Source organism: Felis catus, chromosome B3 (assembly GCF_018350175.1).
Source record: "Felis catus isolate Fca126 chromosome B3, F.catus_Fca126_mat1.0, whole genome shotgun sequence".
Taxonomy (NCBI): Eukaryota; Metazoa; Chordata; class Mammalia; order Carnivora; family Felidae; genus Felis; species Felis catus.
The window spans coordinates 4,649,094-4,674,856 of NC_058373.1; the positions used below are offsets into that span (position 1 = coordinate 4,649,094).

Here is a 25,763-nt window from a genome sequence, read left to right on the forward strand (position 1 = left end):
GTTCAGGTCATGATCTCATGGTCCGTGAGTTCGAGCCGTGCGTCAGGCTCAGAGCCCAGAGCCGGCTTCAGATTCTGTGTCTCCCTCTCTCTCTGCCCCTCCCCAATCACACTCTGTCTGTCTGTCTGTCTGTCTCTCTCTCTCAAAGTTAAACATTAAAAACTTAAAAAAAAAAACATAACTTCAAGAAACTGAACATTATTTTTAAACGCACACATACGACAAAGTAAATCAGTTGTAATTTTTTTTAGCACTTTTAACTGTCACGTGTTCCACATCACTCATGACTGCTGAGGGCCACATGCCTTGCACCCTCAGTACCCAAGAACCCTCCTGTGCTGAGATTCTTTTCCGCATCAGACCAGCCGCTGGAAGGACAGCTGTCTGCAGGGCCTAGGGGAAGGAGTGGCCACACCGCCCAGCCCCTGCTGCTCACGTGGCCTGGGGCCCAGCGCACCCCCACCGTCCCGAGCCCAAGCCCCTCCTTACGGCCCCACCCTCCCCTGCCCCCAGTACAGCGGCTTTTCCCTGGCAACCCGAGTTCCCCTTGTACGCACCTGGACCTGGTTGCCCATCCACTGGAATGCAATAAATCCTGGCTCTGTTCTGATGACGAAGAGTCCAAGTGCAAACTGTAGTCCGAGGCCCCAGGCCACAGTCCTCCAGGATACCTGGCACCCGAGAGAAAGGTCCTGGTGAGCTCAGCTCCTTGGGGGATCCACAGGGAACGGCAGGCGGAAAGGGCAGAGAGCACAGTGCTGCTGAGGGGCTTGGGAGTCCTGGCCTCGTCTGCAGGGTAGGACTGGACCCAGCCACGACCCTGGGCCTGTTGCCAACGGTCCCATCCACCCTGCGGTCAGAATAGGCCACACTCTTGGCAGTAACGGGCCTGGGGCAGTGGGCAGGGGTGGGGCACGGTCTCAGGACCCATTGCAAGACTCGAGCCGCCTCGAGCAGGCCATAGCGCTCGGTCCCGGTCCTCACCAGGCGGCTGTGGCGCTGTGGCCTCCGATTCCAGTGTCAGTGTAGCCTCTGTCTGCCCGGACCTCCCCCCATCTCTCCTCCCCAGGCAGGGCTCCCAGCTGCCCTGACCCCCCGCTCCCTGGACGCCCCCACCCCCGGCAGAGGACTGCTTCTGCCTCTCAGCATTTAAGGACTCCTCAGCGGTGACCTTCGAATGCAGGTGCGTGAGGATCTCTGGGAGGCCTGGCTGGAGCCTGCGGGGAGATGTCGGCCACACCACGAAGCGGGGAGGGATCCTGGTTTCGGGAGGCAGGGAGGGAAGGGGCTGCGGCGCACTCTGGGCCTGACGACTGAGGACTCACTGTGCGGTGATGCTTTGAGCAGGCGAAGAGGAGGCAGATGAACACGCAGATTCCTGCAAAGGACACTAGCTGCTCGGGTCGCTGGGAGGTGTCCAGAACCAGCCACGAGACCAGGCCCAGGAAAGCAGCGAGGGCCAGAGTCCTGCGGGGGAGAGGCAGAAAGCCATCGCCCTCAGCGTCTCCCCCACCCCTACACAAGGGCACCCAGGGCTCCAGGGGAAGGGTGCTCGGGGCTGGGGGGAGGAGAGAGCTGTGTGACCTCAGACGGACCACCTAGCCCCTCTGGGTCTGGCGTCCTCATTGGGCAAATGAAGCCGAAGCCCCACGCTTCTCCTGGTTGCCAGGAAGACTAAACAAGAGAATGTGCGTGCTGAGCTTTGCACGGTGCCGAGCACGTGGCTCCATCAAGGGCAGGGATTCTCACAGATGCAGCGATGCTCAGCCCAGCCTCTGACCTTGCCAGGGTGAGGTGGGGCCTCTGGGGCCCAGGGCTCTGCTTCCCAGAAGCAGTAATGTCAGTCCGGGCAGGTGAGCCGAGCTCCTGGGACCAAGGCTGGGAAGCGACGATTTGTTTTTTATTTATTTATTTTTTAATGTTCATTCATTTTCAAGAGAGAAAGAGACAGCATGAGCGGGGGAGGGGCAGGGAGAGAGGGAGACACAGAATCCGAAACGGGCTCCAGGCTCTGAGCTGTCAGCACCGAGCCTGACATGGGGCTCGAAACCAGCAACCACGAGATCATGACCTGAGCTGAAATCGGACACTTAACCGACTGAGCCACCCAGGCACCCCTGGAAGCAACATTTACAGCTTCCCTCCCTGGGGCTGGAGTTGGCTCACCTGGTGGGGGGGAGGGTCTGGGCGTGGGTGCTCGAGGTCCACCCCCGACCCAGTCACTGACTCACCTGGTCCTACTAATAACAGCTAATGTTCACGGAGCACCTATTATGCACCAGGAACTACACCCAGTGCTGGGAGACATACCGTCCCCGCCCTCAGTGTACACACGAAGAAACTGAGGCACAGCAAGGTGAAATGACTTGCCCACGGCCACCCATCTAACAAGTAGCAGATTTGAGACTTTAAGCCAGGCACCCGGCAGAAGTTTATTCTCTTCACTAGCTCTGTGCACGACCACTGGTGAGGGGTGGGTGGACCCAGGACCAGAACTCACACAGGCCAAGCCCAGAGTTCACTGCTCACTTCTGCCCGTGTTTCTAAGCAGCTAACACCACCGGTCCGCTGCACAGTTTCTGCCTGTCTCTGTGCCACTTGCCTTACTTACTTACTATTTCTCTTTGTAAAACTTTATAAAACCTTAAGTGCAGGGGCACCTGGCTGGCTCCTTCAGCAGAGCGTGCGGCTCTTCGTCTCAGGGTCGCGAGTTCAAGCCCTACATTGGGTGTGGAGACTACTTAAAATAAAATAAATTAAATTAAATTTAAAAAAAAGTCAGTGCATGTTTTGGGTTGGGTTTCTGTTGTCATTTGTTTCTTTTTTTTTTTTTTAAGTTTATTTATGTATCCTGAGAGAGAGAGAAAGCGCAAGTGGGGAAGGGGCATAGAGAGAGAGAGAGAGAGAAAGAATCCAAAGCAGGCTCCTCACTGCCAGTGCAAAGCCTGATGCGGGGCTCAATCTCATGAATCATGAGATCATGACCTGAGCCGAAACCAAGAGTCGGACGCTCAACCGACTGAGCCACCCGGGTGCCCCTGTCATTTGTTTCTTAATGCCTTTATAGAGGTACGACTGGCATGTAATAAATAGATGTTGAAAGTGAACAATTTGGTAAGTCTTGATGTGTGTACGTACGTACCTTGTCACCACAGTTAAGACACCCAAAACGTTCTTCGTGCCCCTCTGTAATTCCTGGCCCCCCTCCTCATCCCCAGGCAACAACTGATCTGTTCTCTGTCACTAGATTACTTTGCATTTTCTAGGATTCTATATAAACGGGATCATAGAGCACATATCCTTTTTTTTTATCTGACTGCTCTCACTCGACATAACTGTTTTGAGATTCATCCATATTTTTTCATCTATCAGGAACTGGTCTCTTTTTATTGCTGTGCAGTATGCCAGCGCGTGGATGGACCATGCCTGGCTTATCTGTTCGCCTGCTGATGGGCATTTCGGTGGTTTCCAGCCTTTGGCTATGACAGACAAAGCTGCTAAGAACATTCAAATAGTTACGCGCAGGTCTTTGTACAGATTTACACTTTCATTTTCCTTGGGTCAATACTACTTGGGTGATGCTTTGGTAAGTGGAATGGGTGAATCATGGTAAGTCTAACTCTTTAGGAGACTGCCAAACTATTTCCCAAAATTATTGCACAATTTTACACACCCCCGAGCAGGATGTTGGAGTTCCGTTTCCTTTACATCTTTGCCAACACTTCGTAACGTCTATCTTCCGAATTCTAGTCATTTCCAACAGACATAGAGCAGTACCTCTTTGTGATTTTAATTTGCAATTCTCTAATAACTAATGCTGTTGAGCATCCTTCCATGTGCTTATTCACCACTTACATATCTTCTTGAAAGAATTGTCTGCTCACATCTTGAGCCCATTCTTAAATTGGGTTGTTTTTCTTATTATTGAGCTTTGAGAGTGCTTAATATATTCTGGATACAAGTCCTTGGTCAGATGTGTGATTTGTAAAACTTTTCTTGGAGTCGTGCCTTGTCTTTTTTCTTCTCTTAAGCATGTCTTTTGAAGAGAAGTTCTTAATTCTGATGAAATTCACTTTGTCAAAATTTTTAATAGATTGTGATTTTGGTTTTGTTTCTAAGAAATTTACTCAACTCAAGGGTCACAAAGATTTTCTCCTACATCTCCTTATATTCGTTTTATAGTTTTAGGCTTTCAATTTAGGTTTATGATTTCCCGTTTTCAGTTAGTTTCCCATGTACTGTGAGGTGTGGATTATTATGTCATTATTTTGTTTTTCCTCTTCTTCCTTCCGCCTATGAATATACCACAGTTTTAGCATAATTTGTCAGTATGATTATGTCTCCTTTGACTTGCCTTAGCACCCTTGTCATGAGTCAATTGGCCATATACATGTGGATCTATTTCTGGACTGTCTATTCTATTCCTATTTGGTCTCTCTTGTCTGTTTTGATTCAGATACCATATTGTCTTGATTACTGTAGCTTTACAGTAAGTCTTAAAGACACACAGTATAAATTCATCAAACTTATTCGTCTTTTTTACAGTTGGTTTGGCTATTCTAGGTTCTTTGCATTTCTATATGAATTTTTAAATCACCTTACCAATTTCTACCCCAAAAGCCCATGATAATTTTGATTGGGATATTAATAAGAATTTATAGATTAATTTGAGAAGAACTGATATGCTGACAATACTGAGTCTTTTGATCCATGAACCTGGTATATTGCCCCATTCTTTAAGTTTTCTTTACTTTATCTCAGCAGTGTTTTGTAGGTTTCAATGTACAAGTCTGCACATATTTTTCAGATTTTTCCTTAAGTAATTTACGTTTCATGCTATTCTAAACGGCATTTATAATTTAATTCATTATTGTTTATTGTTGGCGCCTCAAAATACGATTTTTTTTGTATGTTGATCCTGTATCCTGCAACCTTGTTAAACTGACCTGTTAGTTCTATTAGCTTTTTTGCTAGATTCCATAGGATTTTCTGTGTAGACGATGTTGTCTGTGAACAAAGACAGATTTACTTCTTCTTTTTCAATCTGTATGTCTTTCATTTCTTTTTCTTACCTTATCACACAAGCTAGAACCTCTAGTACAATGTTGAATAAAAGTGCCGAGAAGGCACATTCTTATATTCCTGATCTCAGTAGAAAATCATTCAGTCTTTCCCAGTTAAGTATGATGCCAGCTATAGATTTTTGTTATTTTGTTAATCCTACTTTGCTCAGAATTCATATCAGGAATGGACGCTGAATTATGTCAAATGCTTTCTGTGAATCTATTGGCATGATCATATGTTTATTTTCTTTTTAATCTATTAATGTGACCTATGATAATTTTTTAGTGTTAACCCAACTTTGGATTCCTGGGATAAACCCCATTCATTCATGTATTATTCCTTTTATATTTTGTCACACTTGGTTTTACAAAATTTTGTTAATAATTTTTTACCTCTTTATTCATGAGGGATACTGGCCTATACATTTACTGCGATTATTGGTTTGGGAGGAAGGTTTCATCTACCATCTTGCTGTTTATTTTCTATTTGTGCCATCTGTTCTTTGTCCCCTTTTCCAATTTTTCTACCTCCTTGCAGATTGACTATTTTAAAATGAGTCTCTTTTACCTCTCTCGCTCTCTTTTTTAACTTGTTAGCTATTGTCATGTTATTTTAGTGGCCGCTTTAGCATTATAGGATATCTTTAACTTATCACAATCTACCCTTAAGTCATATTACACTACTTCACGTGCAGTATAAAAACTGCCCAGCAATAGAATTTCACTTCTTCCCTCCTAGCCCTTGTGCTATTGGTGTTTACTTCTACATATCATATAAACTCCACAATACATTATTCTTATTCTTGGTTTATAAGTTGACTACCTTTGAAAGAGATTTAAATAATAATAAAAATAGCCATTACTTTTACCTATGTAGTTGCCATTTCAATGCTCTTCACTCTTTTGCGTCAATCTAGATTTCCCTCTGATATCGTTTTCCTTCTTTTTGAAGAATTTCCTTTAGCATTTCCTGTAGTGCAGGTCTACTTTTTTAGGTCTGAAAACTTCTCTCAGCTTTTACATGTATAAAAAAAGTCCTATTTCTCCTTTTTTGAATGGTGTTTCACTGGTAAATGATTCTAGATTGACACACATTTGTCGTTTGACTGTTCCATTGCTTTTTCATTTGTGTTGCTTTCGAGAAGGAATCTGCTGCCATCCACATCTTTGCACATATTTTCTTCTCTAGCTGTTTTTAGAATTTCTTCTTTTATCACCAGTTTTAAGCAATTTGAGAAAAATTTTTTAATGTTTATTTACTTTTGAGAGAGAGAGAGAAAAAGAGAGCATGAGCAGGGAAGGGGCAGAGAGAGAGGGAGACACAGAATCTGAAGCAGGTTCCAGGCTCTGAGCTGTCAGCACAGAGCCTGACGCGGGGCTCGATCTCACGGACTGCAAGATCATGACCTGAGCTGAAGTCGGACGTTAAGCAATTTGATTATGATTTCTTGTTTCTTGCACTGAAGATTTGTGGAGTTTTTTGGATCTAAGGGTTTATAATGTTTATCAGATTGGAAATTTTTTGGACATGATTTCTCCGAGTATATTTTTTCTTCCCTCTTTCTCCTCTGGAGACTTCAATTACATGTTTCCACTTAATGTGGTGCCATGGTTTACTGACATTGTGTTTGACTCTTTCAAGTTTTGTTTTTAAGATTTGTTAGGGAAAGCCTGAGCAGGGTTTATTCTATGGTTAATTTTTCTGTACTACTGTCCCAAGATCTTTAGTACTGTAAACAATACCCCGTGAAATTATGAAGTTTCCACTCTGACTGTTGAAAATAAACACTATTTCTGGCCCTGTGTGGTTTCCAGGCATTCTTCCTCTAATCCTTGTGGATGGGTCTTTCCCAGGCCTTGGATAGTTTTCTCATATGCATTCACTGACCAGAACTCAAAGAAATTCTCAGGGAAGACCCTCTGTAGATTTCTGGAGCTTTCTCTCTGTGCCATTGTCTTCACTGGTATTCTGCATTACCAACTCTGACCACCTTCGCTTCCCTGGATTCCCAGCTCTGTATCCTCAACCCAGAACATACGCTAGCCCACCTTCATTCCCTTTCCCTGCACTGTGGCCTGGAAACTCTCTCTGTGCAGTAAGGTGTGGGCTTACTCATAGGGCTCATCTCCTCTGTTCCCTGTTTCTCCAGGATCACTGTCTTCTGGTGCCTGATGTTGAGTTTCTTAAGAGCTATTGCTTCATATATACGTGTCCCAGTTTTTCAGTTGTTTCAAGTGGAAGGATAAACATGGTCTCTGTTATTCCATCTTGACTGGAAGCCAATATCAAATACATGTATTTTTTTAAGTTGAAACAAAATTCACATATCACCCAATTTGCCCATTTAAAGTACACAGTTTAATGGCCCTCAGTATATTCACAGAGTTGTATGACCATTATAACCATCAACTTTAGAATATTTTCATCATCCCAGAGAATAACCTAGCACCTCTAGCCATCACCCCCCAATCTTTCCATCCATCCCCCCAACCTTAGTCAAGGTTTAGATTTGTCACTTTGGACATTTCATGTAAATGGAATCCTATGATACGTCGTCCTTTGGGACTGGTTTCTTTCACTTAGTATAATATTTTCAAGCTTCATCATTATTGTAGCATGTAGCTTTCCTTTCTGTGCCAAATAATATTCCATTATATGGATATACATATTTGACTTACCCACTTATCTGTTGATGGACATTTGGGTTGTTTCCACCTTTTGGCTATTACAAACAATGTTACGGGCTGCCTGGGTGGCTCAGTCGGTTGAGCATCCAACTCCAGATTTTGGCTCAGGTCATGATCCCAGGGTCATGGGATTGAGCCCCAATGTCAGGCTCCATGCCTAAGATTCTCTCTCCCCACCTCCCCCCCTCTCCCCTGCTTGCGCTCTCTCTTCCTCTCGCCTCCAAAATAAAATAAAAATAAAAATAGAGAAATAAATAATGTTGCCATGAACATTTGTGTACAAGTTTTTGTACGGACATATGTTTTCATTTCTCTTAGGTATATACCTAGGAGTGGAATTGCTGTGGATGCCAACTCCAGTTCCCACATGATAACTGAACGTATAGTATTTTGAGGAACTAATTAACTTCTAACGCAGCAACAGTATTTCACATTTCTATCAGCAGTGGATGAGGGTTCCAAGGCTTCAACGTCTGGACCAACGCTTGTTATTATCTGTCTTTTTTGTTATCATCCCAGTAAATGTGAAGTGATATCTCATTGCGGTTTTTATTTGCATTTTTATGACGGCTAATGATGTGGAGCATGTTTTCATGTATTTACTGGCTATTTGTATATCTTTGGAGGAATCTCCATTCAAGTCTTTTTCCCAGCCTTCAATTGGGTTATTTGCCTTTTTATCGTTGGGTTGTAATTCTAGATACACATCCCTTATCAGATACATAATTTGCAAATATTTTCCTCTGTAGTGTGGGTTGTCTTTTTACTTCCTTGATGGTGTCCTTTGAATCCAAGTTTTTACTTTTCATGAAGTCTAATTAATCTAATTAATTATTGATTAATAAGAATGTGTATTTTAAAATATTTATTTATTTACTTACTTACTTATTTTTAAGTAATCTCTATACCCAACATGGGGCTTGAACTCACAACCCCAAGTAGCATGCTCTACTGACTGAGCCAGCCAGGTACCCCTAAAGGAAATTTTATATCAATACTTCAAAAGGAAAACCAGTATCAATGATTTGTCACAAATAGATGACTGTAAAAATAAATCCCTTTATAAATCTATTTATAAATTTAATTATTAAAAGGATAAATTTTTTATTTTATTTCTTTAAGATTTATTTATTTTTGACAGAGAGACTATAACACGGGAAGGGGCAGAGGATCGGAAGCGGGCTCTGTGCTGACAGCAGAGAGCCCAATGAAGAGCTCAAACTCACAAAGCGTGAGATCATGACCTGAGCCGAACTTGGACACTCAGCCAACTGAGCCACCCAGGGACCCCGATGATACATTTTAAAAATTTTACTCACATTTTATTTAACTTATTCATCTTTAAATTTTATTTAATTTATTTAAAGTGATACTATTATAAAGAATAATGATTATTTATTACTATATATTTATTGATAAATAAAATGAAAAAATGTGTTCATCCATAAGCTGGCTCAAATCGTTAGTCTGTGGTACCTCCATAGCTTAGTCACTGGAGACCTTTGAATACCAGTTTCTTTATCAACAAAACGGAGTCCTGATATAGACTGGGGGGTCTTCAGATTTTTTTTTAAGCCATAGAAACATTTTTTCCAGCTTCCCCCCCTCCCAACCTTAGTTTATAAAACAGGTAAAATAGAGTTTCCTGGTTGAAATGGGCATTTGGGGAGGGAGGTCTGATATTACCATCTCCAATTTCTCTCTCCTGCCCTACGGCACCTCCAAGGTCTCCAGAACCCTAAGGAACCCAGTTTGAAAATGAGGAGATCCCAAACTGTCCGGGAACATGGCTGGCTACAGGAGAACCCTCTGGGGGCTACCCAAATTCACTGCCACCCTGCCCCCAATCCTGCCTGCTGAGTCTGACCCCAGGCGTGGCCCCAGCAGCTGTCTCACACATGCCCCAAAGGATCTGATAGAGGCCCTGCCTCTCTGGATGGGCTGGAATCCCTGAATTTAGGAAACTGTGGAGTCCTGTTCTCAGTTCCTGATCTCAGTCACCTGTCGTAACTGGACAGAGAACCAGGCGGAAATGGCAAACCATCACAGAGAGGGCTGCGGCCGTTGAAGCCACCCAGCCACACCTGCCCGGGGCCCCCCCGGGTGGAATGTCCCCCATTGCCCAGGAACTGTCTGGGGCAGATCAGGACTGAGGCCCTGCTCACCCAGGCCTGGCGCCGAGCCGGAGCTGACTCAGAGGCGTCAGCCGGCGGCCATGAGCTCACTCACCTCTCAAACCAGACGTTCAGGCGGCAATGCCCCAGAGGCTTGAAACACCTCAGCAGTTTGGGCCCCAGCAGCCTCTTCAGCAGGCTGTGGGCCAGGAAGGCGAGGACCACACCGGTGAGGACGAACAGTGCCAGGGCCCTCTGGAAATCCAGGAGGCCGGCGACCAGCAGGAAGGCAGCGAACGCTGGGTGGGAGTGAAACAGAGAGAGGTCACTGACGATGACGTGGGCCTGCCGCCGTGCCCTCCAGCTCCACCTTGCGCCACCCAGGGCACAGAGGGCAGGGGAGTCGCCCCACCTCTCTGAGGTTAGGGTTAGGGTTAGGGTGGGCGCGAGACAACGTGCGTCTCTGAGCACCTGCGGAGGGCCTGCTGCGTCCCAGACTACGCTCCGCTCCATGGCGGGCAGAGATGGGCACATCAGTCAGTCCAGGAAGGAGTTTGCTCGTGCGTCCAGCATCCTGCTCTGAAAATACGGGCCATTTTCTTCCTAGACTCGCCTTCTCCCTGCCTGCTCCTCGCCTCTTGTGCAGTTAAGCCAGTGTGTGCTCTGCCTCAAGAAAGGGACGTGATCGTGGAGAGCAGAGGGGAGGTCTCTCCCCGGCTCGTGAATTTCAGAAGCCAGGGCCCTTGAAGAACGGAAAGGACTTAGAGGTTTTCCACCAGGTAAAACATGCGAGCTGCAACCTCATGCCTAAGTGTAGGTCCTACGCTGCCCACCCTGCCGCCAGACTGGTTAGAAGACACTGGCTGGAAGACAGACGTTTCAGGGACGGACTAGCTGGAGGACGCTGGTGGACCCAGGGGGCCTGGGGACAGAGGAGCCCTGCCCCAGGGGAGGCCGCAAGATTCGAAAGAGGGGGCACCCGGGCAGTGTGTGGGCAGGCAGATCATAGAAAGCTTCTGAGGTTCTGCACCCCAAGGCAGGTGCCAAGGCCGCGGGAGTCATCTCTGAGTAGCCCGGAAGCAGAGAGGGGAGAGGAGTCCAGGAGAGGCCCCCGATGGAGACTGGAGACGGGGACATCTCCATGGCGACCTGCAAGGGTGGAGAACCTGGGAGCAGTTGCAGGAGTGGGCAGGTCCGTCCACACCTGAGGACAGACAAGCCCCACTGGGGCCTCCTGGGGAAAAGGCGGAAGGGCTATTTCACACTGATGGAAGGTTCATATTGCTCGGTTGAGATGTTGAAATTGGAGCAGAGTTCTGAGAAATGAAGCTACCTTGCTCTCACACAGACGATCGTGGGCTGGGCCTCCGACCTGCACGGGTGTCACGGAGAGGCACGCAGGTGTGGCCCTGCAGGGGTGCCAGGGATGCGGGCATAGGGCCGCGGGAGGCCGAGGCAGGGGCCAGGGACGCGCACTCGGCCCTTCCTGGGCCTCCCAGGGCTACTGCTCATCACCACCGACAGCTGGGTCTGCGCTGATCCCATTTAGAGACGGGGCACCCGAGGATTCACACCGGGAGGAAACTGGGCTAAAATTCCTACCCAGGTCTGTCTGTCTTGGGGTCTGTGACTCGGGGGACTGGCACACTGTGCAGGACAGGAGGCGGTGTAGACGAGTCCCCCAGACAGGGCATGGAGAAACGTGTCTTAGGAGTTGTTTGTATTCTTCTAGGATCTGTTCACCCCTCTGGTGACAGGACTTGTCTGTTCCTTTTGGGCACGTCCCCACTCTAAGCCCATTTTTCCAGTGGAGTCTGGGCTACATTAGCGGTGGGAGACCAGAACGGGCACAGGACCCCCGCCGAGCCAGGCACCTCTGGCGACTTGGCCGGAAATGTGGGCAAGAGGCACACCGTTCTTCCGAGACTGGGAACACCAAGGCCCTCCGTGGCGGCCAGCGGCCAGGGCTGTCTGGGCACCTGTGGAGAAAGCCCACCTAACATGGGGACACCATGGCTGTGGCCCAGGCCCAGAGCGCTGAGAACGTGGGCTTCCTTTCTCTGCCGTACCTACTCTCAGAAGGTGCGTGAAGGGCCCCACCGAAGACGTGATACAATAATATTATCAAAGAGCCGCAGGAAATCAAAACCACGCAAACATGGAGGAAATGGAGAGTGGCCATTGTAAAGGATAACTGACCGACTGACAGCCACCACAAAGGCAGAGACAGGATGAGATAAGTGATTTTCATCATCTCCTAGGAGGAGTTCAGTCATTTCTACAAACAAAACCAATGTGGGTCTGAGTGAGTGTGGAAGCGAGGGGAACGGAGAAGGCCCAGGCTCAGATCCAGCCAGAGGAAGACTTCATTGTCTCAGACATCTCTAGAAGGAAGCTGCAGGGACCATGAGCCAGCCCATCTCAGCCTTCAGCCCTGCTTTCGCTTTCGAACATGAAGACCGGGGCCATTGCCGTCATGGCTCTCGGTGTCCTCTCCCGCCTGGCCCCCTGGAGGGGGGGGGGGCTTCTGCATCCACAGCTACACCCCCCTCCATGTCCCACCTGCAGGAGGACCTGCGGTGACCCTCCTTCCCTGGACTTAGGGGTCCCCCCCTGCACCTGCCATCTGTCCCCATGTCCTTCCCCTCCTCTACCACCTCCCCACCCCACTCACAAACACAGTCCAAGTGTCTCCTGTCACAAACACACCCCTTCCTCGACACTGTCACACCCTCCTTGTTAATATTCCCACCTGTCCTCATAAAAAATCCTTCCAGGGGCGCCTGGGTGGCGCAGTCGGTTAAGCGTCCGACTTCAGCCAGGTCACGATCTCGCGGTCCGGGAGTTCGAGCCCCGCGTCAGGCTCTGGGCTGATGGCTCAGAGCCTGGAGCCTGTTTCCGATTCTGTGTCTCCCTCTCCCTCTGCCCCTCCCCTATTCATGCTCTGTCTCTCTCTGTCCCAAAAATAAAATAAACATTGAAAAAAAAATTTAAAAAAAAAATCCTTCCAAAGAGCTGTCTACACTTGCTGTCTACACTGCCTCTCCTCCCATCCATTCCAATCCAGCTTTTCACCCGTGCCCTAAGTTACTAGTGACTTCCTTGGCTCTAAATCCCCCGGGACGCCGCTCAGTCCCTGTTCCGCTGCTCCCCTTACCACAGAGATGCTGCTGTTCACCTCTCCCTCCTCCTTGAACTGGTGCTCCCTGGTCTCCGCCCCCCCCCCATCTCCATGCCCCCTCGGGGTCTCTCTGCCCCTTCCTCTGCCAGCTCCCTTGGTGTGGCTGGCCCCAGGATGCTGTCACTGACCTACCTCTCGATTCATTCTCCAGGCGTCCCTGGAGAGGCCCCTGCCCTTCTCGATGGCCTGGCAGACGTACCTCCAGCATCCCGTCCCAGACAACTGGCCATCCCTCTCCCCTCCAAGCCTTCCTCCTCCCGCGCTCCCTAGCCACAGAGGCACCATCATGCACCCCGTTGCCTGAACAGAGCCCCGAGGCACCCCAGATTCCAGGTGTCCTTCGTCCTGCACACTCGCTCGGCTCCCAAGTTTGGTTGGTGATGCTTCCCGAGGGTCACTCCAAGCCGCCCCTGTCTGTCCCCTACCCTTCGCCTTCTCACACATGTACTGCCACCCTGCCTGCCTCTTCCAGGCTCCCACAGTGCGAATCTGGCCTCGAGGCTTGCCTGTTAATTCCTTCAATGGCTCTCTCTGGCTTTGAGGGCAAAATTCAAGTCCCTGAGCTGCCTGCCCACACCATGCCGGGTTTCACCTTTGCTCCCGTGGTTCCTACCTAGAAGTGCCTTCTCACTCCGTCCTGTCCTTCGGATCCAGCTGGCTACCTCCTGCTCAACCTGTGAGGCCTGAATGTCACCTCCTCCTGGAAGTCCTCCCTGATCACTTCCATCCCTCCTTGGTGTTCCCAGATGGCTCACTGCCTTACGTGAAAATATCATTCCCCTCTCCCTTACTGATCAGAGACAGCTTTGGGAAGAAGATCTGGTCTGACTTTATTCTGATGTCCCAGCTTCCTCCACGGAGCTGGCTCTGAGATGATTGTTGGATTATCGGATAAGTGAATGCCCTGGGACATGGATGGCCGGGGCTGAGGTGGCTGAAACCCGGGTGGTGGTAGCTGGAGTGGGAACGGCGGTCTCCCAGGGGGGGCTGGGCCCCAGGCTCACCAGTACAGAGCAGGCCCGTGCAGATCCATCGAAACAGCTGTGTGTGCTCCCGGCAGAAGCGTCTGGCCCTCAGAGCAGGCTGCAGGCTCCTCCTGGGGAGAGCGCCAGTGGGGTCCGCGAGTCAACTCCCACCGTCAACAGTTCCAGGTAGAAGCTACTCGGGTACCCCCCCCCCTGCCAGGGCACTGGCCTCGGCATCACAGGACTAGGGCAACCCCAGCCCAGAACAAACTAAGGGTCGGCTCAGGCCACCCCGCCTTCCAGCATCACCACTGCCCTTGAGTCCATTCTGCCCTTGGGCTTGGGAAGGACTTAACTGAGATGATGAGTAAGAACCCAACCAAATGCAGAACTGCACGAACCATGATGGCTGCCTCCCTCCCCTGTCCCCGTGTCCCCCCGGCTGTCTGTGGGGCCGGGTGGAGAGCTCCTAGCTCTGCCTTGTTCCCCGGGGACCCGGAGACTTACCCTCCGAGTCAGCAGCTCCCCCTGCAAGAGAGCGTGCACACAGCCCACCCCCTGCCCGGCGGTCACCACCTGCCCCCCACCTTCCCGCTGGTGCCAATGCCATTCTTGCCTGGTCTTTTGGTCGCTTGTCTATCCCTGGAGAAAAGGCTGGCACTTGGCCTCTGGGGACCCACAGGCCACACTTGTAGGAGCTTCTGTTTCAAGGAATGCCTCTCCCCCTCTCTGGCCCCAACGCCTGCCCCCCTAAGGGAGGCTCTTCCCCAATCTCCCATCCAGAGAGACAGATGGACTCCCTCCCCTCCACCACCCCTCCTCTCCTTGCCGTCCTCGGCTCAGGATCTGGCCAGCGGGGACCCCCAGTGAGCCTGGGCATCAGCTCTGGGTCACCAGCCTCCCCGTGGGAAACAAGGGGACTGGACCGCTCTAGGGGTTTTCAAACTAAGCCTCGAGGATCCCTGAGGTGCCCCAGGGACTGACTGGGGTAGAAGGCAGATGGGGAGGTGGGGGGGGTCAGGCTGGTTCAGGACCCCCTCCATCCAGCTTTAGTCAGAACAGGCCCCCTGTACACATTGGGGCTCCTGACACGGTTGCCTTCTGGCTGTTTCGGAGCAGGCTGGCCGCCCCTGGCCCGGCTCACCCCGAGGCAGAGGCCAGCAGAGCTCCCTTGTCGGCTAACACGTTTGTTCCTTTCTTCGACCAAGGTTCCGGGAGCCCCTTCTCTGTTGTCAGGGGCCCAGCTTCCCTGTCCCTGCTCCCCACGGTGGCCTCCTCCCCGGGCCAACGCACGTCCCTCCCGGAGAGCACCTACCGTCCTGACAGGGGCTCCGGGCTGGCCTCGGTCCAGATGTCCCCACCCTCCGCACGGCTTGAGTCGTTGCCAGGGGTCCGGCCTTCCTCCTAGAGCGACCAGAGAGTGACCAGAGGGTGCCTGCGGCCCCGAGTGAGAGCGGAGGGAGACCCTGGCTGCCGCCAGTGTGCCCACGGGCACCTCGGGAGTGGGCTGGGGTGGGAGGGCGGGGCTTTTGCCCAGGAAATAATTAGCGGGCGACTTAGTTAAGTTCCGCAAACCGAGCACCCCCAGTGTGCTGGACTCAGTGCCCTCGGGGTCCTCCTGGCCTGCATTGGGAAGGGACGCCGGAGCCTCAGCTGTGGCTGGTTGGAGAAGGCCCAGGCGGGACCACCTCGTCGCCTTTGCCCTCCGTTGGTCTAGGCAGTCGTGTTTGGGTGGGCACGGGGTTATTCTTGCAGATCACAGAGAGAAAGGCGCACCCTGGGGCTGTGCAGTGTGGTGAAGGGGCAGGGGCTTTGTCGGGGGAGGCTGGGCGGGAAAAGGGGGTCACATTAGGCTCCAGAGTTCTGGGTGGAGGGCCTCTCCTTGAGCCGTTCCAGAGCAAGGACAAGAACGCCAGCCCCTTGAAGGCTGAGACCTCACCAGAGATCCACCCCTCCCCTCCTCCAGTCATGTGGTTCCTCCTTATTTTTTAAGTCGCAGCTCAAACGTCACTTCCGGGTTGAGCCTTTTTTCCCTGACCCCTCAGACTCGTGCGGGCTATCCCGGCACATCACAGGTGCACAGCAAATAGTTGCTGAGCCAAATAAAGGGGCTGCTCTGTGTCGAGGAGGCCAACACGTTTGGGGGGGGGTCCCTAATTTTTCAAGCAAAGAGGTAGAGGGGGTGAAGGAAGGAGGCGAACAAAGGGCCCTCCCACCAGGGGGCCAAAATGAGGATGGGGAAGGGGACAGACCAGACTTTCCAAGAGCTCGGCCCCCATGTTCTCCAGACCATTGGCCACAGGTGTGAGAGAGATGAACTCTCTTCCTTTCGGGCTGTTGCCCTCCATGTGCCGGGCCTTGCGGCTGAAAGACAGAATCAGGGCCCACAGCTGAAAGCAGAGGCGGCACAGGACTCAGGAGAGGCCCCTGGAGAAGGGGGGAGGATGGGAGAGGGCCGGAAGGGGGGAGCCTGGCACAGCTTTTCCCATCCCGGAGCTCAACCCTCCTTGAACTTGGCTGCCTCAGAGCAAGGCGCCCCTTCCTGCACTCACCGGCGCACGGCCTGGTAAGTCTGGGAGGCCCAGGCAGGCACGGGGCAAATTCTGTCCGCCTCGCAGGGAAGGCAAGGCAGGAACTACGTACCACACATGTAGATACCTGGTCCCAGAGTTTTCCTGAAAAGAGGCCCTAGCTTTTGTCACTCCTACAGCAAATGAAAGCCAGTGCCGTTGAGTGATATTTTTGTGGCATTATACTTTCCCACCTCCAAAAGATGGGAAACTAATCTCCTGAAGACTCTTCTAGTCCCTGGATCCACCTGGACCTAAAACCAGTCCTGCCACTGGAGTTTTCAATTCTAAGAGCCAATATAGTCCTTTTTTTTTGTCTTTCTTTTGCTGAAGTCCATAGGCCTAAGTCCTCTGAATAAGAACCCCATCCCTCCCCACTCCTGTTTCCTGTTTCTTCCCCCGTGGAGCGCCCTAGGGGGGTGCTTTCCAAACCCCGGCCTGATTAAGCTCACGCGTTCAGAGGCACATACACACGTGTGCACACACGGGCGAGGAGACAGGTGGAAACACACACACAGGGGAGGAGGCCTGTGCACACACACCCACAGACACGCGGCTGCACGGATAGAGGCAGGACCCCCTTCCTACTCACATATCTGTGGTCGACAAGTCGCTCTCGAGGGTGGGCAGAAGCACGGATTTCCACAGGGACAAAATGAATTCGACCCGCTTGCCCTTTGGCCAGTCTTCTCCTTTCAGTGCAAATTCCTGGGCAGAGTCCAAGTTGGGATAGGTTGGGCCTCCCACCCAGCTGTGTCCGGCACCCTTGCCAGAGGGCCACGGCCAGGACAGGGACCCCAGCCCCTCTCAGGGAAGAAGGCTCCTGCCTTCTAACTTAATCGGCCTTCCTTGTCCAAGATGCCCTTCTCTCTACTCCCCTGCTCCTAGATGAGCCCACCCCTTCCAGGAAGCCTGCCTTTAGTATTCTCACCCCCTCCCCTTCCCCTCCTGTGCCCTCCCTTTCCACCTGCCATCAAGGTTACCCAGTCTCTAGGATCCTGCACATTAGCTTTCGATGTGCATCTTACCGGTCTTCTTCCCTCACGGAATCAGGAGTTACTACAGCAACGTCTCTTCCCGAGTTCGAAGGTTAAGGAAACCAGTACAGCTGTCACACGTGGCCAAGGTGTTTCACGCCTGAGCCTCAGTAGTCAGGACAACAGAGCAAAACCGCAGTTTGTCCCTTTGTTGCTTCTTCTTCTTCTTTTTTTTAACATATAAGTAATTTACCTTTTATTTTTTTCTTTTGTCAAGTTTTTATTTAAATTCCAGTCAGTTTCTTCTTTTTTTTTAACCCACACCTGAGCATCGGTGTGCAGAGTCAAAGGACAAAACACTTTCGTGTTTCAGTCCTCCAACTAAACATTAAACTACTCTGACAGGGTGGACAACATCTCTTTAATAATTAATAATGTGCACTCAGGACAGGACCCCATATGATGCATAAACATTTCCTGGTAACACAGGCTGTGGGGTTACCTACATACGCTGATTGTTCTGGAAGTTTGGAGAGGATGATGGATAGAGGGTGTGGGGCTTCCCTTCTCTTTAAAAACATTTTTTTTGTCTGTCACTTGGAATACTAAAGCATTACACATGCTTCGTGAAACATTTAAACATTATACAAATAGAACACAGCGAGTTAAAAACCCCTCTAAGCTGAGCCCCCCGGAGACAACCACCACTGACTTTGTGGAATTGTTCTCCAGACTTTGGCTTTTTTTTTTTTAATGTTTATTCATTTTTGAGTTGCGGGGTGGGGGGATGCAGAGAGAGAGGGAGACCCAGAATCCAAAGCAGGCTCCAGGCTCTGAGCTGTCGGCACAGAACCCGACACGGGCCTCGAACCCACGAGACCGCGAGATCGTGACCTGAGCCGAAGTTGGACGCTCAACCGACCGAGCCACCCAGGTGCCCCAAGACCTTGCCTTTATGTGATTCCTTTTACAAAGGGGCTCACCCTACACCAGCTTTGCTTTTGCAATTTGGGGTAGAGATCCACACCCTGCCTCACTCACGCCGTCGGGGACCCCTGTGCTGCCTTGACTGTAAACTCAATGTCCACGGTGTCACCTGTTTTATCCTGAAAGGACCCCCGCCTCCGTGTGCGGCCCCTACAGGGATGGGCTTGGAGCCGCCCTGGCAGAGGACCCATCAGGCCCCAGTGAGGCCTCCTCCACCTCCCCTCCCTCTCCCCCTCCCCCTCCCCGCTGCCTGCCCCTTCCCCTTCCCTCCTCCCATCTCCCCTCCTCCCTCAGTTTCTCCTGGAGCCCAGAGGGAGGCCAGGGGGATAACACATCCAGTGGCAGCCAGGCGTGTTTCAAAACATTCGCTGTGTTCACCTTAAACCCTTGACGGTCTTGTGGGCCCTGATCTAAACCACGGGTTTAATAGGCTATGTGTCACTGAACCCTGAGCTAGCGCCTAAAGGTCTGAATTTAGTTCTGACTCCGAAAGTTAACTTGTTTCCTTCAAGTTAACCGGGTGGGGGTGGGGGTAACAGTGCCTACCTCGTAAATAAATATTTATGGGGATTAAAGGCGCTAACGCAGGTAAGGCGTTCGGCAGAGAGCCGGGCACCATCGGGCTGGCAGGCGTTACCGCTGTCACGAGTTCCAACTCAGGGATGTCTTCATACCGCTCTCCTCCTCCAGGCCGGGAAAGCCTGTGTTCCTCCCCTGCTCCTCCCCTCGGAGTGACCCCGGATCCCCTCAAGTGCTCCTAGACCCCAGGAGCCAGATGCTTTTTTAGGTGGAGTTTGGTTGAGAGCCACAGGCTGGTGGTTGGGAGGTTGGGTGGGTGAGGACGAGCCCCCCCAGGGAAAGGCCCGGAGCTGGGGGACCTCGGGGGTCCTGGCTGTGTGAGCTCAGTTGTCACCCGAGACTCTGTGGCCCATTTCCTGAGGAGATGGTCTCTGAGGCCTGTCCCACCCACGTGGGGAGCAGGGGGAGGCCCAAGACTGAGCAGGGGGTTTGGGAGGGGCGTGCTGGGCCCAGGGCAGAGGCAAGGACCATATCAATCTATATCTTATGTCTATATGTCTATGTCTATATCTATATCTATATCTATATAACTGTCTGCATCTATATCTATATCTATAACTATATATCTATGTCTATAAATATATCTATATCTACAACTATATCTATATCTATAACTGTATCTATATCTATGTCTCTAACTATATCTATCTATATCTATATCTATATCTATATCTATATCTATATCTATCTATCTATCTATATCTATGTCTATATCATTTCCCTTCCCTTCAAAACAAAATAGCACCTAGAAGGATTTCTATGTGGAGGCTACCCCTCCCCTCCTACCTACCCCCGTCCCGTTCCTCAGGGGAACCACGCACCTGTTTCTGGCTTTAGGTCTCTGGGGCCACTTCCGGTCTCAGGGGAGTTCTTGGCCGGAGGGAAGAGAATCCCTTCTCCCTGCCGGGCTCTGACGGAAGAAAGAAGACGCTTGTACAGGTGGTGAGCGGACCACTGGGCGCTGCCAGCGGCAGGTATTATCAGAAAGGGTGTTCAACCATCTCTTTATTTTCCTCCCACAATTTTGCCCACGCACATTCTCAGCTCTTCGCCGACGAGGCTCTTCCGTGGCGGGGATTCCCGTGTCCGAGCAGGAGACGGAAAGCGAGGCTCTCGCTGTCCGGTTCCACAAACAGGAGCCTCGTTCTTCTCTCCTAAACCTGCTTCTGTTTCTTAAATGCCGGTCGGTCGGCAGAAAGGGCATCTGACGATCTGATGTGACGTCTGCTTTCTTACTCGGGGCATTAAAAAAAAGAGGCGCCTCCTAGGGTCATGGTAGAAATATTGGAAACGAGGCAGCGTAGATAAGTTCTGATGACGTAGAGCAAAATACGAAGGCTGAAGAAAGATTCTGGGCTTTTCCATCCTCTAGTGTATCATTTTCTAAATATGGGGAATGGACTCTCCCAAGACTTAGATCATGGTGTTCTTCCTAAAACCTGTGTAGCAAGTCCAGGTGCTCCCCAGGGAAGGAAGGAATCCAACGCCGGAAAGACCAAAGCCCCGCGTCCCACCACCCTGGACGGCTTGGCGTGACTCTCCACGTGCCCCCTGATAGACTCCACCCCTCGCTCTTTGCCATTCATCGGGAACAGACGGACCCGTATGGCCACGACCCAGTGGAAAGTGAAAGGTTGGCCCTGGGGCTCATCTACCTCAGCAACAATAAAGGGCTGGTCGGGGCGCCTGGGTGGCTCAGTCGGTTGAGCGTCCGACTTCGGCTCAGGTCATGATCTCATGGTCTGTGAGTTCGAGCCCCGCATCGGGCTCTGTGCTGATGGCTCAGAGCCTGGAGCCTGTTTCAGATTCTGTGTCTCCCTCTCTCTCTGCCCCTACCCCGTTCATGCTCTGTCTCTCTCTGTCTCAGAAATAAATAAATGTTAAAAAAAAAAAAAAAGGGGGCTGGTCAAGTATGGACACCTGGTCCCACACCCAGGCGGGGCCGAGGCCACAGGCAGGGGGAGCTTTCCCTAAACGGTTGAGCGGTCACTCTCTCCGAATATTTCACCGGTTGCCGCTTTGCAAAGTCTGTTCTTCTCGTTGTTTTACCTTCTACCTCTCTTGCCTTTCCATCTCATACCAGCGTCTTATATAATGAGACGCTGAAACGTTTCCTTTTCAGTTTGACCCGCGTTAAGGTGTTCTACACACCAAGCTAGGTGTCAATTCACGTCATCCTGTTGGGCTCAAGGATGATGCCCCTGGCTTTGGTGGGTTTGATACCAAAGGCGATATCCTTCCTCTGAGGTGTCCCGTCTTCCACCAGCCGTCGGCAGGGGCTGTGGGGACCTATTAATTGAGGGTCTCCGTTCCCTTGCAGGCCCAGGGCCGACGCCAATCACAGTTGAGAAGCTGGTTAATCACGGAGGCAAAAAGAAGTCCTTCGTTGTTCCAACCTCTCCCTCTGTCAGAGAAGCGGCCTGGTGTGGCACACACCGAGCCTTAGAGCAGAGCCTGATATTTCCACGGAAGTTTCCATGAAGAAGACCTTATGCCTCGTGGGAGCAGCCAACACAGCAAATCTCCCGCAGACCGGTCGCGTCCGTAGGAAAGGTATGGACAAGGGGGGCGTCACAAATGATATGCAGTTGTTAGGAAGAACATAAATGAACGCCGCTGAGCGTCACGTCTGGACGCTGAAACTTTCCAGGCATATCTTGCCTCCCTCCACCCGGATGGAAATCCACCGATAGCGTCGTGCCTGAGAATGAAAGGCATAGCCTCGTCTCTGACTCTCCCCTGACTGCCACTGACCATTCTTCCCGGGTGGACCTGCCAGTTTTATACACCACGACTCACTGGGAAACATTTCCTTTCCATCTCACTGTGCCCGCAGGAGCAAGTTTCATTATTCCAAAGGCTACATCCAATCCGCTTCACTCGGTGACCGTGCGGTTTTATGGATGGCCTGACCCACCCCAGGGGCTAAACATCGGCCAGCTTGTGGGCCGGGAGGCGGTGCTTGACTGTCTCCCGCAGGAAAGTTGGAAAGATGGTCATAAGGGTGGGGACTTTTGTCAGCCACCCCACCTCGAGGGAAGGGAGAAACACCAGGGTCTCCCACCTCGGAGGAGAAGAGCGGCGAGCGAGCGGACCCAGGGACAGATCCTATAATTCCGAGAGATGGTGACGACAATGGCACCGGCTGAGGGCTTCACGTCCGGGAGCGTGGCATGTGCCAGCCTGTGCTAAGAGTGCTACCTGCGCTGTCTCCGTTAACCCTTACAATAACCCAGCGAGATACTGGTCACCGTTGCCCCCTCCCTGCCCTCCATGGGGTGTGTGAGGAGGGAGCCAGCACCATAAATGGAACAACCATCGAGAAGCCGAATAGCCCGAGGTAGAACCGGGGGCCACTGTGCTACGTGTTCGCGTTTGGGAGCTCCGAGCCGGCCCTCGAGGTGCCCGCCCGGTGTCTCCACCTCACCGACTGCTTGGCCGACGGGATGGATCAGAGTCGATGCAGCGGGACACCTGAATGCCTTCGGTACATTCCTTAGTTTGAGATGGGGATTCTCGTCCGAAGGAGTTATGAGGGGGAAGGGTGGTCTTGGCAGAGGGGAGGGAGGAAGGGATACAGAATCAGGCAGGGGTGAAAAAGCAAAGAGCGTGGTCTTGACTAGAGTCTGGCTTTAGTTTGATCCTACAGCGAAATTCTGGAACACGAACTTGCCCATAGGTAAGTCACACCTTGAGGCCAGGCCTGGCCAGGCCAAGTCAGTCACGGACCAAGGACCGGGGAAGGGATTAGGAGGGATTTTGCCTCCCAGCTGAGGCGACTTCCTTTCGACTCAGAGCACTTCTTCGGACACAGGGCAGCGGTGAGCTAACTAACCCACAGCCCCTGGGAGATGGGTCCCCACAGAAAAGGGGGCCTGGGCAGGGCCCCAGAAGCATCCACTGCAGGTGAGACACGATTGGCCCTGTGGCACCCCTCACGCCCAGGCTGCTGGAAGCAGGGTGCTGGCCGCTGTGGAATGCCCCAGGCACGGGCCCATGCCAAAACGGAGTCTCCTTTCCATAGGTACTCTGCCTGCCCCAGGGGGGGTCTCAGGACCCTGGGTTTGTCCACAGCCTTGTCGCAATGAGAGTTCTCACGGCAGCGGGGCGGGGTTGGTGGGACCAAAGAGGTTTAGTGTGAAACCAGGGTGTTTAACCTGGTCAGAAAGGATAGCCAGTTGAATCCTCAGGGATCCATCCCATACTGGACCCGGATGTTCTGCTCAAGTCATTAAACAGCCAGTGGCCAGAGGAGTTGACTAGACCGCTGCGTCAGGCCAGGAACACAGACACTCATCTCCTGTTGTGACTCTACCATCTGGGCATGCGTGGCAAAGGCCAGGAGTGTCCTTCGTCTGCATGGGTGGCGTCTCCTGAGGCTGAGTGTGTGGTATAGCTACTATTCCTCAAGGAAGGAGCCATTTGTGACCCACATCAGTTCTGAGGTCAGAGGACAGTGCCTCTGGTGTCATTGGGGGCAGAGGAGGAGCGCCTCCTACCCTGAGCAACTCCAGCTAGGCAACCACGCCTCCTGCACACAGATACTCCCGGGGGCTGATTTCCACCAATGTCATGTTTAGCATCGTAATCCAACAGTGGAAATCAAAGTTGCCCGGCTGGATGGGATATGATCCAATTCCTGATAGGCGGTTCCTGAGGCAGAAGGAGTTGGGGTCCCTCTGCAGGCATTTTTGTGTCAGGTAAGAGCCACATTAATGACCGACAGAGTTCATTTAAAGGAAGGTCACCACCGGACAGTCTCAGGGAGACCAGTGCCACCCCACCCCCACCCCAGACAACTGCAGACAGACCGTCCTTGTCTATTCACGTCTGGTAGCAACATCTACGAATAAAATAGGTGAGTGATAGATAAATGAATGGGTAGATGGATAGATAGATGATTGACAGATAAAAGTATATAGATGCTATTTTTTATTTTCGACTTCAGACTGTCTCTGTTGACTCTGCTATAGAAAACCCAGATTCGGCTCTCCAATGCTTGACGGCTGCATTACCATTTTGATTCTTCCATTCATGCCTTTGCACTTGGGGTCAATTACTACTGCTTGAGTTAGCAGGGCAGAGAGCTGGAGGAGCCTTGGCTTTGACATCATCCTACAGCTTCCATGCCAGCCCCAGGTGGACCGTGTCCAGATCTCCTAATGCCCACGGCCTTCTTCCTGAGGAAGAAGTTGTCTTGCTTAGGACTGCTGTCACACGAGGCCTTCTCTGTTGTGTCCATAACAGCGGATCCTAACCGATGTACCACTGCTCTCGGCGTCCAGTGCAAATGTCCCTCCCTGGCTTAGCCCTGCCCCTCTCGGAGCCTCATATCGCAATACCACAGTCCTCTTTACCAGGCACTAGCCACATGAGCTTTCACTCCACGCCTCCGATACGCGCCGACGAGGAACTACCAAGCCACTCAGAGTGGCTCCGGAGAGCCCCAGTCTCATTTGGGTCCCACATCCTGCTGCCATTCTCTTCCATTCTTCTGCTTGGTAGTTCTCCACACATATATTCGCCATTATACATTTATTGGTGGGTTTGTTGAAGGTTTGCCTCCCCCACTAGACCGTAAGCTCTCTCGGGGAGGAGTCTAGGTCTGTTTTGTTCACTACGATGTACCCAGAACATAGAATTGTCGCATACAATTGGCAGTCTCTAAGCACTAGTAAAACGACTCAAACAATAATGAGGAGCTCAGTTCAGAGAATTTAAGCAAGAAGCTCCAACCCCTATGGCTAGGAAAGCTGGATTTGAACTGAACTTTGTCTTACTTGTTTGTTCTAAGCCTGTCAAACAACTTTTGGGAATCTGGTTTCCCTTGAGCGACTTTTCCTTTCAGAAGAAGGGAAGAATTCGCTTTTCAGCTTACCACAAGTGTCCCGTCTCCCGGATGGTTAAATTTCTCATTAAAAATTAGCGAGGGGCACCTGGGTGGCTTAGTTGGTTAAAGTGTCAGGCTCTTGGTTTCAGCTCAGGGCATGATCTCATAGTTCATGCATTTGAGCCCTGCAGGGGACTTTGTGCTGACAGCGGGAGCCTGCTTGGGATTCTCTCTCTCTCCCTCTGTCTGCCCCTCTCCCTGCTCGTGCACACTCTCTCTCAAAAATTAATAAACTTTAAAAAAGTTAGTGAGATGGGTTTTCAGTGTGCAAATCTCCTTTTCCCATAAATGAGACAGCCTCCCTGAGTTTTATCTCAAGTCACTGAGACCCAAACCCTGCCTCACATTACACTGTCGATCTGCCAATAACCAGAATGCACGCTCAACATAGCTCCGGGGACGCGCAGCAGAGTCCGGTCGGGAAAAAGAAGAGATACCCCAGAAGAAACTGTATGAACTAGCTAATACGCCTTGTCAAAAACCATAGGGAAAATCTGTGGGGACTTGTAAAAGGCTTTTGGACCAAAAGAGGTGGAATATAATTGTGGTTCAGGTGATATTTATTGATACGTTTGCTCACCGGAGATTCTACATTGCATGTAGGAGCCCACACAGCTTGATACGGTTTTTATCCTTGGGGGGTGGTGGAGGTGGGGGGTGAATAATCCAAGTCTGGACCAAATGTTGAGCCATGCTGAATTATACTTTTTAAAAGACCAAATATCCGAGAAAGCAGGAAATCACAGATG

General features: G+C 51.2%; 1 protein-coding gene across 5 annotated transcripts in view; it reads right to left on the bottom strand.

Moving 5' to 3' along the window:
• Window positions 1-17,935, bottom strand: part of SLC28A1 (solute carrier family 28 member 1) — a 54,157-nt gene extending 36,222 nt beyond the window's left edge. For 2 of the 5 annotated variants that reach the window (XM_019831826.3, XM_045058749.1), the window contains exons 1-8: window positions 17,610-17,935; window positions 17,174-17,289; window positions 16,264-16,375; window positions 15,327-15,415; window positions 14,051-14,142; window positions 9,981-10,164; window positions 1,326-1,467; window positions 558-671 (exon numbers count right to left, since the gene is read on the bottom strand). In XM_019831826.3, coding sequence (XP_019687385.2) covers window positions 558-671; window positions 1,326-1,467; window positions 9,981-10,164; window positions 14,051-14,142; window positions 15,327-15,415; window positions 16,264-16,359 — 717 coding nt within the window. In that variant the 5' untranslated portion in view covers window positions 16,360-16,375; window positions 17,174-17,289; window positions 17,610-17,935. Of the gene's footprint in view, window positions 1-557; window positions 672-1,325; window positions 1,468-9,980; window positions 10,165-14,050; window positions 14,143-15,326; window positions 15,416-16,263; window positions 16,376-17,173; window positions 17,290-17,564 lie in introns of all 5 variants that reach the window. The other 3 variants (XM_019831825.3, XM_003986785.5, XM_019831824.3) reach the window with 2 other exon arrangements.
• Window positions 17,936-25,763: the final 7,828 nt, after the last annotated feature.